The sequence below is a fragment of the Elgaria multicarinata genome, chromosome 4 (genome assembly GCF_023053635.1).
Source record: "Elgaria multicarinata webbii isolate HBS135686 ecotype San Diego chromosome 4, rElgMul1.1.pri, whole genome shotgun sequence".
Classification (NCBI taxonomy): domain Eukaryota; kingdom Metazoa; phylum Chordata; class Lepidosauria; order Squamata; family Anguidae; genus Elgaria; species Elgaria multicarinata.
Genome location: NC_086174.1, coordinates 143,460,025 through 143,473,305, shown reverse-complemented (window position 1 = coordinate 143,473,305; position 13,281 = coordinate 143,460,025). Strand labels below are relative to the sequence as shown.

The 13,281-nt window shown below is 43.2% G+C and overlaps 1 protein-coding gene across 2 annotated transcripts in view; it reads left to right on the top strand.

Annotated features, from left to right (window-relative positions):
- Positions 1–7,252, top strand: part of JAG1 (jagged canonical Notch ligand 1) — a 58,890-nt gene extending 51,638 nt beyond the window's left edge. For both annotated transcript variants that reach the window (XM_063125334.1, XM_063125333.1), the window contains 7 exons: positions 821–906; positions 2,568–2,681; positions 3,029–3,138; positions 3,226–3,462; positions 4,339–4,470; positions 4,953–5,103; positions 6,709–7,252. In XM_063125334.1, the coding sequence (XP_062981404.1) occupies positions 821–906; positions 2,568–2,681; positions 3,029–3,138; positions 3,226–3,462; positions 4,339–4,470; positions 4,953–5,103; positions 6,709–7,166 (1,288 nt within the window). In that variant the 3' untranslated portion in view covers positions 7,167–7,252. The remainder of the gene's footprint in view (positions 1–820; positions 907–2,567; positions 2,682–3,028; positions 3,139–3,225; positions 3,463–4,338; positions 4,471–4,952; positions 5,104–6,708) is intronic.
- Positions 7,253–13,281: the final 6,029 nt, after the last annotated feature.

Sequence of the window (13,281 nt, the reverse complement as noted above, 5' to 3'; positions counted from 1 at the left end):
ATATTTTAGATAGATGCGACGGCCAGGAGTGCCTACTATCAGCTTCGGCTGATACGCCAGCTGAACCCCTTCTTAGAGTCAGAAGACCTAAAGACAGTAGTGCACGCGCTGGTACCTCAAGGCTTGACTTCTGCAATGCGCTCTACATAGGGCTACCATTGTACCTAGTTCAGAAATTTCAACTAGTTCAAAATATGGCAGCCAGGTTGGTCACCAGTACATCTAGGGGTGAGCATATTACCCCAACATTAAAATCACTCCACTGGCTGCCAATTAGTTTCTGGGCAAAGTCCAAAGTGTTGGTCATTACCTTTAAAGCCCTACATGGTTTGGGTCCAGGTTACCTGCGGGATCGCCTTCTCCCATATAGTCCGCCCCGCACGCTCAGGTCCTCTGGGGTGAACTTACTTCAGTCAGCTAAAACTAGGCTGACATCAGTTTCCCAGAGGACCTGTTCTTCTGTCTCCCCCAGATTGTGGAATGGCCTGCCAGAGGAGATTCGTAACATTAACTCTCTGTGTGATTTTAAGGCAGCTTTAAAGACTAGCTTTTTCCAGCGGCCCTATCCAGATCAATGTAAAATCAAGAATTTTTAAGATGTATTGATTCTGTACTAATGTTGTTCCCCGCCTCGATCCAAAGAGAGAGGCGGGTAAGAAATAAATAAATATATTATTATTATTATTATTATTATTATTATTATTATTATTATTCTATTTTTATACTTCGCTTTGGAATGAGAACATGCATTTGGTGAAAGTAGAAGGTTAAGAATTTGATCTTTGCTTAGTTTTCTCTCTCTCCTCCTCCTCTTCCTCAGCTATAATAGCGGAACTTGTGTGGACGGAGACAATTGGTACCGTTGTGAGTGTGCTCCAGGCTTTGCTGGTCCGGATTGCAGGATAAGTACGTTTCCATAATGCTTCCGTTTATTCTTTGGCCTAATTGGTGACATCTTAACAAGAGTTGCAGAGTTAATGAAATCTTGCTAAAACATGGTTTGTAAATTGGCCCCTCTGTATTACAGCATGGAATCAGCTTCGGTCAAAGGGGGTTCCCTTGGAATTCTCTGCCCCAATTGCAGAGAAAAATAGTCACATTTAAAAGACTCCTCAAAATCAATAGGGCACGCTAGTTATATAAACAGAAGAACACAAGAACAGCTATGCTGAATCGGCAGGGGCTTATCTGGTCCAGCACAATACCAAGTAGATGCCTATGAGAAGCCCACAAGCAGGACATGAAAACAGTAGCACCTTTCTGCTTGTCTTTCCCAGCAACTGATGTACATAAGCATACTGTCTCTGATACTGGAGGTAGCATATAGCCATCATGTTTGGTAGCAGTTGATAGCCTTTTCCTCCTAAATTTCATAGAATCATAGAATAGTAGAGTTGGGAGGGGCCTATAAGGCCATCGAGTCCAACCCCCTGCTCAATGCAGGAATCCGCCTTAAAGCATACCTGACAGATGGTTGTCCAGCTGCCTCTGGAAGGCCTCTAGTGTGGGAGAGCCCACAACCTCCCTAGGTAACTGGTTCCATTGTCGTACTGCTCTAACAGTCAGGCAGTTTTTCCTGATGTCCAACTGGAATCTGGCTTCCTTTAACTTGAGCCCGTTATTCCGTGTCCTGCACTCTGGGAGGATTGAGAAGAGATTCTGGCCCTCCTCTGTGTGACAACCTTTTAAGTATTTGAAGAGTGCTATCAGGTCTCCCCTCAATCTTCTCTTTTCCAGGCTAAACATGCCCAGTTCTTTCAGTCTCTCTTCATAGGGCTTTGTTTCCAGACCCCTGATCATCCTCATTGCCCTCCTCTGAACACGCTCCAGCTTGTCTAATTCCCTTTCAAAGTTGTCTTAAGTTGGTCATCACCACATCACATGATGGCGAATTCCTGTGTGGTGTGTGAGAAGGACTTGCTTTTTTGTCTGTCCTGAATCTCCACTATTCAGCTTACCTTTTAAAAGTCTAATTTATTTCAATGGGACTGAAGCGTCAGAATGTCCTGCTTTCAAGGAGAAGCCCTTTCATTTCAGTCTCTTATGCCCTTTCTTCTGAGGGTGAGCGTTCTTGTGACAGGAAAGTGTGCACAATAAAATGTTTTCTAATTACGAATCGTTTTTGTCTTGAGACCCTGAGGTGATAAACAAGCTTCCCTGTAATTTATGAAAGTACAGGTAGGAGGGCACTTGCATTTCTTTAAAAAAAAGAAAGAGAGGGAACCATGAAAACAGGATAAGTTTATGCCCGTAATAAATAAAGGCTGATGGTATAAGCTGTATCAGAAAGCTATATATGAAGAGAAGGCCTATAGCTGAGTATTGGGGAACATGCTTAGCTTGCAGAAGATCTCAGCTTGTATCTATAGCCAAAGTTGTAGATTAGAAACCATGTTCATAAACAGCACATGACCTTGTGTTTTGGAGATTCTGAAATAGCTGGGTAGTCTTCATCTTCTTAAATATGAGCAAGGTTCTCAACTTTAGGTTTCCGCTTGGAGTAAATCCCTGTAGACTATAATAATGAATTACATGGTTTTCTCTATCTTCCACCCTCCCCTCCCCAGATATCAATGAATGTCAATCCTCACCCTGTGCTTTTGGAGCTACATGTGTAGACGAAATCAATGGATACCGTTGTATCTGTCCAGCCGGTCGCAGTGGTCCAAGATGCCAAGAAGGTACCCCGAGATGAGATAAATTACATAGTGGTATTAGTTGTATATATTTTGTTGCATTTGTACTTAATGCGTCATTATAAAAATATCCTTATTCCCTCCATCCCTATTGGTGATGGGCTTGAACAAACAACAGATGTTAATAATGTTCGCAGGACCTCACCCACCTTTGCCTTGTGTCCCCACCATCACGGGCTGTGTTTCAATCCTCAGGAAGCTAAAGGAACGTGGAAGATGTTTCTTGGGTTCCCTTCAGCCCTCCCCACATATTTGATATATAATATCTCAGTTCATACCATTTTTGAGTTGCCACTGTGTTGGCTGAATCCTTTAATTACTTCACCTCTTAGTTTCAGGAAGGCCTTGTGTTGCCAGTGGCCATATTATTCCAGATGGATCGAAATGGGATGACGAATGCAACAGCTGCCAATGTGTGAATGGAAAAGTCACCTGTTCTAAGGTATCATCCTCAAACTTCTAGACTAACTTGTTCCTCCTCCTTTTCCACGCAAAAGACTAGTTACCAATCCAGTCTGATCTCTTCTAGGTCTGGTGTGGTCCAAAGCCTTGCCTGATAAATGCCAAAGGTCACAGTGAATGTCCTGCAGGCCACACCTGTCACCCAATTAAAGATGACCATTGCTTTGTTCATCCCTGCGAAAATGTTGGCGAATGCTGGCCCTCGAACCAACAGCCGGTGAAAACGACGTGCAATTCTGACTCTTATTATCAGGACAATTGTGCAAACATCACTTTCACTTTTAACAAAGAGATGATGAGCCCGGTAAGTGAGCCTGCTCTACGATGGAGAAGGAGGAGCCAAGCGGCTCAGTACAAGCCAGCTACATATATATTATTTATTTATTATTTATTTATTTATTCATTACATTTCTATACCACCCAATAGCCGGAGCTCTCTGGGCGGTTCACAAAAATTAAGACCTTCGCTAGGGCTTCCAAAATATAACCTGACTTTCGTGACGGTCTGGAAAAACCTGTACAAACACCTAATTCTCCATAGCAGCCTTCCTGAATCTGGTGAATTCCAGGCATGTTGGACTCTGACTCCAACAATGGGAGTTGCAGTCCAACGCATCTGGAGGGAACAAGGTGGAAAAGGCTGTTCCACAATATGTGTCCCTCGCCCTACCCTCTGGGTGGCATCTGTGGGACTATCTCATCATTGCCTTACATCAAGCCTTTGACGTCGATAAAAGACATGGCTGTCCATGGCTGCTTAGGAAGAGTCTTGGGTGAGCAAGGCCATAAGTTTTGAGTTTGGCTTTCCCAAAGCCAAACTCAATGAAACGCCTCAGGGCCACTTCAAGCATTACATTTTAATGCACATCTAAATATGTGAGTGCTACAACCGGGCTCGCCAAACGCATGTCTCATTTAGCTTGTTATGCTTGTTGGAGAGCCGAAAGGACTTTTCACTTGGCAAATTTGAGTTTGCCTCTGTGTAATGATGACTCTCCCTGCTAAATGGCAAATATGGGCAATCCAGCTTCTGCTGGAATGTAGAGACATGATGTCTTGTGTAATTGCAGCCAGGTACAATTTTTGATGAGAAAAGTACAGTTGGTTCATATTGTTCCTAAATCCTTGCCTATCAGGTTCTCATGGTTTTGTGTGTGTGTGTGTGTGTGTTTTCCTGCAGGGTCTTACTACTGAGCATATCTGTAATGAGTTGAGGAATCTAAGTATCTTGAAGAACGTTTCTGTTGAATACACTATCTACATCACCTGTGAACCATCACACTTGGCAGAGAGCGAAATTCACGTTGCAATTGTAAGTCTGTCTTCTTCTAAACACGTGTGTGTGTGGCTGGGGGATGTTGGGAGTTGTTGCACTTTTTTTCTGCCTAAACATGCATAGGATTGTGCCCTAAATAACTGAAGATTATAATTGGCACCGATGCTGCCTTAAATCATGTGCTGTGATTTATTTCTTCTCCGTAAAATGCAAGGTTGGCTTTAACTTCATCATTAACAGGCTTGATGTTGGCACGGAACATTTAACGTTTTAGCCTTTCCTCAGTGGTAAAAGCCAGAACTTCCTAGATTTGGGGTTTGGGCCAAATATTTTGTTCCATATTGTTCTGGAAGCCATTTACTTCTGTTGCAAACATTGGTTATATCCCATGTTAGTCCTACTCAGAGTGGACCCATTTAATTAATGGGACTTAAGTTAGACTACATGTTGGATACAGCCTTATGTGGTTTTTTTTAAAAAAATCATGCCTCTAATATGCAACCATATTCTTCTTACAGTCTGCTGAAGACATCCAAGAGGAAAATAACCCAATAAAAGAAATAACTGATAAGATTATTGATCTGGTTAGCAAGCGTGATGGAAACAGTACACTTATTGCAGCGGTGGCAGAGGTCCGGGTACAGAGGCGGCCAGTTACAAACAAAACAGGTAAATATTTACAGCAGGAGGTTTGAATGGTTGTTCTCTTTCCATGCTTAAACAAACCAACATATATTTTCATTCGCCCTAAAAAGTAACTTTTGTCATTGTTAAAAACAAGTACTTCCAGATATCGGGAGATGTCCAGTCAAGCTCTAATGAATGGCTTGAAGTGAACCTGTTATGGATTGCAATTTACTGTGAATGGTGAAATGTCTATTGAAATAGATCTATGTGGAGTATAGATACAGTGCAATCAGGAGTTCAGTTTCACCAAATGTTGTTCCATTCCTCAGTTTCCACAAACGATATACTTACCAGGGGCCAAGGGACTGGTCTTAGCTGTGAGAGGAGCTGCCTGGTCTCAAATGAGCATTCTGAGAAGAGCCCTGTTTTTCCCATTTCATTTAATTTCATTTATTGCATTTTTATACCGCCCAATAGCCAAAGCTCTCTGGGCGGTTTACAAAAATTAGTACTACAACAATATTTAACAATATACTAATCAACAACATCACAATAGTACTCAAAAATATACTAAATACAAGTTCACAGCAAAACAAACCAGATAAAAAGATAAAAAGAAAAGAAAGCTTGGTTGGAACAGCGTTTCTTCCCCTGAAGCAGCACCTCCCTTCAGCTCCAGCCTTGCTTTTAAAGCCTCCAGGTGGGGGGGAGGGGAGCAGGTGGAATAGCTCACCCTTGGTGGAACAGCGTTTCTCCCCCTGGAGTAGGCTGACCATATGAAAAGGAGGACAGGGCTCCTGTATCTTTAACAGTAATGTAGAAAAGGGAATTGCAGCAGATGTCAATTGAAGTGGGTGAAATTCCCTCTTCATCACAACAGTTAAAGCTACACTAGCTATAGTAGAGTGGCCATATACAAAAGAGGGCAGGGCTTCTGCAGCTTTAACTGTGTTGATGAAGAGAGAATTTCACCCACTTCAATTGACACCTGCTGAAATTCCCTTTTCTACATTACAGTTAAAGATACAGGAGCCCTGTCCTCCTTTTCATATGGTCACCCTACCCTGGAGCAGCACCTCCCTTCAGCTCCAGCCTTGCTTTTAAAGCCTCCAGGTGGGGGAGGGAGGGGAGCAGGTGGAATAGCTGCCAATTAGGGGAAGTCAGTAGCCTTTAAGTCCAGGATGAGCAACTTCTGGACTTCCAGATGTTTTGGGTTGCAACTCCCGTGATGCCTTACCATTGCCTATGTTGGCTCGGCCTGATGGGAACTGTAGGCCAAAACATCTAGAAGGCCACAGGTTGTCCACTCCTAACTTCACTAGAAAGCTCAATGTCAGAAGTTGGGAGTGTGGAACCAGTTATCCTTGGGTCAGGGCTGATCGTTCAGGTCCTTTGCTTCCTACCATCAACCCTGAATCCAAGAAAAGGGATGCATCCTTTGTCTTCTCAAGCTGGCAAATCAGCTTTTTTGTTTTAAAACAAATATTCCTATTTCATCTTTGTAAGCGCTTCCATTTTGTTTTTTAAATAGAAGTGTAAAGATGAAGGGATTTGTTGGTATGAGTGGTCTTTCCTAAAAGAGCACGTGCACACTCTGCACTGAATGTCCTTTTTGAGGTGTTAATGAGAGTCTAACTTGGCTTCCAGATTTCTTGGTTCCATTACTGAGCTCCGTTCTAACAGTGGCCTGGATCTGTTGCCTGGTCACGGCCTTCTACTGGTGCATCCGGAAGCGCCGGAAGCAGAGCAGCCACTCTCACACCGCGTCGGACGACAACACCACCAACAACGTGCGGGAGCAGCTGAATCAGATCAAGAACCCCATAGAGAAGCACGGGGCCAACGCTGTCCCAATCAAAGACTATGAAAACAAGAACTCCAAAATTGCCAAAATAAGGACACACAACTCTGAGGTGGAGGAAGACGACATGGACAAACACCAGCAGAAAACCCGGTTTGCCAAGCAGGCAACGTACACGCTAGTAGACAGAGACGAAAAGCCACCCAACGGCACCCCAACAAAACACCCGAACTGGACAAACAAACAAGACAACCGGGACTTGGAAAGTGCACAAAGTTTAAACCGAATGGAATACATTGTATAGCAGACGTAGGTGCTGCTGTGCAGGGCCTTTACCTATCAATTCAAGGCAACTCGGAGCTTGTAGTTCTTAAAACGGTTGTGTAATATTTTGAGTCTAAGGCTATTATTTGCTTAGAATCCCTGTGTTAATTTAAGTTTTGACAAGCTGGCTTACACTGGCAGTGATACTTGCTGTGGTTGGCTGGATTACCAAGTGCTGCATTTCACATCTATGCAAAACTAGTCAAAAGTGCCCCTGTGTCAATTCAGCTGCAGCTGATGCATCCTGGAAAGGTTTCATAAGGTATCATGTAGCCTTTTATTTAGCTTTTTCCTGTAGCAAAACCATTTTTTCCCTCTCCTCTCTTGAGATGTCACAATTTATAGTCTTAGAAAAATACATTTTATTTATTTATTGAATTAGAGTTCTTTTGTATATTGGTTTTATGGTGACGTACAACTAGTTCTGTATTTGAAAGTGCCTTTGCAGCTCAGAACCACAGCAACTATCAAAAAAAGTTTATTATTTATTTTTTTATTGTATTTTTTTTGTTTTTGTTTGGGGAGGGAGGGGGGATATCTGGGGGGCTTCTTGTCAGCAGTTGCTGGTAAAAAAAATGAAGAATTGAGAGGAAAATGTGTCAAAAGTAGAAGTTTGTATAGTTATGTAAATAATTCTTTTTTTATTAATCACTGTGTATATTTGATTTATTAACTTAATAATCAAGAGCCTTAAATATCATTCCTTTTTTATTTATATGTATGTGTTTAGAGTTGAAGGTTTTTCATAGCATTGTAAACTTATGGCTTCTTTACTTTTTTTGCCCCCCCCCCTTGTTACATGTTGCCCTACATGCCAAAATTTAAGGTGTTCTGAAAATCAGTTTTTGTTTTTTAAAATTTTTAACAATAGGAAGAGCTTTCAGACCTTCAACGCTGGCTTTTTGTACGATATCAAGTGTGTTGTCTCTCCTTTTCTTTTCCTTGAAAACACCTTCCATAGTATCACTTTAAGACTATTTGTTAAGTACCAGCTGAGGCAGTTTAGAATTAGGTTAGTGTTTTTTTTTCTGGCTGCTTTAGTCATGGGGTGGGGGGGAAGGAAAAGATGGCAGGCAGGCAGATAATCTGTATCAGAGCAGTTTAAAGGAACACAAAGGAGCTATAACCTGTAGATGAAATGTGAGAGAGGCGTGGTTGCATGTAATTAAAAATAACGAATTAGTGTATGAAGTTCGAAGCACCGAAATCTTATTTTGTAAACTCTTGATTTTTCCCACCAATACCACGAATAGGTTAATACTGAACCACTTGTAGATTTGATTTCTTTTCTTTGTAATCTACTGTATGTAGGAAGTATTCTGATAAGCTAGTTGCTGAATACTTGAACAGTAGAAAGTCCAGTGAGATCACTGTGTAGATTTGCCATAGATTCCACTGCCCGCCTTAAAAAAAAAGTAAGGAATCCAAGTGCTATTACAAAAGTTGGAAGATCAAAAAATAAAAAAAGGCTTCAAACATAGTAATCTCAATGGGTCAACCACTGAGAACATGAGGATATCTTGTATGGTAATATTAGTGTTACATGAACATGAAAATGCATCTCTGATGTGTTATTCCTGGCAATAAATCTTGAAAAAATATTTATTAAATTTTTTTGTATAAAAACAGCGTGAAGATTGGACTTCATTGAGACGCTTCCAACTTGAATGTCTCCCAAAGGTATTTTTTTTTTAGCCACAATAGCTACCATCTAGTACAGGGGGTCAACAATGAGTGGTCCCATTCAGTTCATTGTGCTTTCTCTCTACCTACAGCTTCTCTCATGAGGCAATTCCCATGTGGATCAGTCTTGGGCCAAATATAGGTGATGAGATTTATGCTGACTGTTCCTAGTCCAGAATGGTAGATGCTAGAACTGTAAACATGGTTTTCTGGAATATTCCTACCCTGGTCACACCACTGTAAGTGTATTGAAGGTCAGTTTATGGAAGCAGTAGTGGTTGAGGCCAGGGTGGGCAACTTGTGGCCCTCCTGACACTTGCCCACCCCTGGGATAAGGCCTTTGTAGGAACTCTGAATGCTACCCAGCAAGCTTACGTTGCAGATCAAAGCTATTGGAATGGCCTCAATTCTTTCTCAGTGGCCTTCAGCCCTGATTCCTTCCGCTTGACTATATCTCACCTTTCTTCCATCATGGAACTCAAGGTGGCAATCACAAGATATTCCAGCACTGACCAGACCTGCTTAACTTCAGCCAGGTTGCTGTGTCATGTACCTTGAGGCCATGGCCTGAGATCATATTCAGGGACTATTCAGTAAGGGTTTGTTTATCCTGGCCTTGCACATTAACCCTTTTCTCCAAACAGTGCTTATTAAGTTGAGAAAGCTCCATACCCTGCCATTATGAGTGTGCCTGTGCTTGTCCTTCTAAAACTGGCTTTCTGAATATATACCTTCGTATGGGAGCTGTGGATTCATTAGGTGTCTCTGAGCAAAACACAGTGTGTGGAAATGGCAGTATCCCTTTTAACTCCAGCCCTCAGTGATCCAGATCAGTCTTCCCTCACCGGCTGTTTTAAACAGCAATCATTTCTGTCTGTTGGGTATGCTGTCTGGGGCTGATGGGAGCTGTAGTCTGACAATCTGTTGCTCACCAGGTTGGTCAAGGCTGTATTAAGTTATAACTGAATAGTTATTCTCTTACATTTGGGGGCGGGGGGCGGAATACATGAATTAGGCTTTGGTGGGATCGGTCTATGGCAGGAGCAGATAACATCGTGCCCGCCAGTTGTTTTGTATTACAGATCCCATAAGCTACAGCCAGCATGCCCAATTGTCAGAGATTATGGGAACTGTAATCCAAAAGATCTGGAGTCCAAAAGATATGGAGGGCACTAAGTTGCCTACCCCTGGTGTATGCAGAAAAAGGATTATGGTTTCGTGACATCTGTTTACATGGATGCTCTTCAGACTTGTAATGTGTTTCAGAACGTTCAAATATGCACTAGACGAGCTGAGATTGTGACATCGTTCATTCAAATAGATTGCAAGCCATAGTATTTCAGCTAAAACAATGGGGGTCCAACTACATATCATGTAGGAGATACGTGATTGGTTTGCCAGACCATCTTTTTAAAAATATATATGCTGGAGGCAGTGCTGTTTTCCTGATAGGAAGTCCTTTTCTCCAACCCATTTCTCCACCCACCCCCCACCCACAATAGACTCACTGGTTAATGTGCACAATCCGGATTCCTGTCTTTTTTCTCCCTGATTAGAGCCAGTAGCAGCTTGAGTAGGTGGGTTGGTAGTAATTCTAGTTTGGAAACTCACATGGGGCAACTCTCCAATGTCCTCTGCTACACTGAGAAGAAAACCCTGCCTGCGTTTAAGCTTTAAAACGCCTACAACATTGGTAGACCGGGATTCCCCTGTGTTGCTTGTACTTCGGTGCTGATTCCACAAGAACTGAACTGAGATGAATCATGGTTATCACCCCATGAACACGGTGTGTGTGCATGTGTGTATGTATAGAGTGCTTTTAAGGAGTGCAAATCTTTCTGGAGGTGGGGGTGGGAGATGACACATGACTTCTATGGCACCTTTCTTGTTTTTGGTAGGGCTTAATTTTCAACCACTGATCCTTAATTGTGTATGATTACCTAGTATGATGGCACAGTGCCATAGACAGAATAACGTTTGGTTAACTGGTGACATTTACTAAAGATGGGGAAATGACCCTGTGTTGCTGAGGCAGCCATTACAATGCTCCTTGTGCTGGTGTGCCACTGCCATTTCGTAAACTGCCCTCCCAACATAGCGTGGCAAGTTGCCTCTGAAATAAACACATTTCCTGTGATATGTTAGTGTGTGGCATGGCTGAGCAAGTAACTACCACAGTGCAGGGACCAAGGCGAGGAACAAAAGCCCAAAGTGTTTGTGTGTGTATGCATTAAAATATTTACAAAAATAGGCCCCTGTTGCAGCTCAGCTTAGGTAGTGGCAATATGCAATTTGTCTTCACCGTTAGCTATCGAGATTTGCTACGTCTGAATTGCTAGGTGCTGCAATACGTTCATAATGGTGTAAGGGCATCGGTTGGTGGGGTTCCTGCAAAAACAATTGTAGGTGAGATTCTCCCCACCCCCACCCCTATTGGTCCAAAGCAGCTTTACAGTGGATCCTCAGCAGGGGAAGTGCAAGTCTTCCAGATCTAACCACCATGATCTGTGCACTAACATAAGCCCCGGTATGAAAACAGGTTTTAAGATTGCTGGGGGAAAGGGCATTTCTCATAATACTCAGCTGTAGCTTTGGGCTTCCTTTTTTTAAAAAATCAAATTTTGGCAAATATCATCATCCTTCACTTCTAGACCTGGCGACGGATCCTGTGTTAGTCGTGATTAGAGCAGACCCATTTAAACCAGTGCAACCTGCATTGGTTTTAATGGCTCTACTCTAAGCATCCTTAAGCCTGGATCCAACCCGTTGCCTGCTTTTGCTAGAAAGTGTCATTGGGTTCTCATTCTCCGTTTATTGCCTCGTCCGCCTCCGAACCTTCCTCGGAGTAGGCCTGCTGCTTTCTTAAGGAAATCCTGTTGGGATTCAGCACCAACATCTTGGCTCCATTGCATGAGCAGCCAAGCCACAGCCTGGTTCTTCCCATCAGATAGCATCTGCCATAGTCACACAGTTTGCTCCTTTTGATGGCTCCTTCCCGCAATACAGATTGAAAGAACCTCATTAGAGATAATGAGTCCTCACATGGGGACAAGTAGTGCTTACACAGTGCAGAAGTGGGTGGGAGCTAAAAGGCCCTTCTGCTTAGCTGAAAGCTCACAGATCTCGCACGTGCTCGGATCCAAGTTAATAGGGCTATTTCCACCAGGCCCTTTAAATTGGCTGTTTGCTAGAAACAGTTGTTTTCTCCAACCTAAGAGTGGGCACGCTCTGTGGAGTTCTCCTGCCGCTCCTGGCTATTAACAGCAAGATCAATTCAACATAAAAGCGTAAAAGTCCGGTTTGCCGAGCAGAAACAGCAGGCAAAAACAAGCCCTAAGCCAAGAACCCGCAGTAGGGAAGTGTTGAACTAATGAATGACTCCAGCTATTGTAAGAAAGAGAGTTAAAGGCTCTGCTTTCCACCACATATTTAGACCATCGAAAGCTGAGCCTGTTGTTCACCTTCCCCAATGGGGGAAGATATGTGTTCTTGAAGGGATGGAAAATGGGGTACACATTTCTTGGGAGTGGGGAGACGGGCTTCTTTAAGGTGGCTGAGACTGTCCAGAAGGAGAAGCACACACACACACACACCATTTCAGCTTTTCTAGAATCAGGAGGGGAGGACCTCTGGCCCTCCAGTTGTTGGTCTTCTACTCCCATCAGCCCCAGTCAGCATGACTAGGGGTTAGGCAGGATGGGAGTTGTAGTCCAACAGATTCCTGATCTGTGACCCAGAAGATCTGAAGCAACTCTTACAGAGCACTCCTAGGTATGTTTACTCAAAGGTAAGTCTCATGGTGCTCAATAGGGATTACTCCTAGAGGTAAGGGTACAGAGGATTGCAGCCTTAGTGAAACAAACTCTGTTAAGGAGAAGGGAAAGTGGTGACCTGGAGATATTGGCAATTTGTGGCCCTCCAGATGTTTTGGCCTATAACTCCCATCAGCCCTAGACCGCAAAGACAACAGGAAGGGATTATGGGAGTAGGCCAAAATGTCTGGAAAGCCACAGGTTGCCTAACCCTGTATTATAGGATGGCAAGCATATCCATGGAATAAAGGTAGCGGGTTAGAGATAGGTGGGGCTCTCCCAAACTCACCTCAGATTAACTCTGAAATCTCCACCCCCACCCCAGAATGGGAAGATCTGGAACCATGTTTCTGAGCCACTCCTGGAATTTGGGAAAACGCCTCCCACTGCCCTCCCGCCCCCATCTGCAAAACACATCCTTTGCTTACCGCACAATAAGCCACCATCTTAGATCGCAAGATGGAGACCACGGCAGCTATAGTCCTCCCAAGGACGGTCTTCTCCTATAAGACCCCTCCTATAAGACCCCAAACACAATCTTAATAAATATGTCAAGGTAATGGAAAAGGAAAGAGGGAAAGGAGGGCAGAAATCTCAACT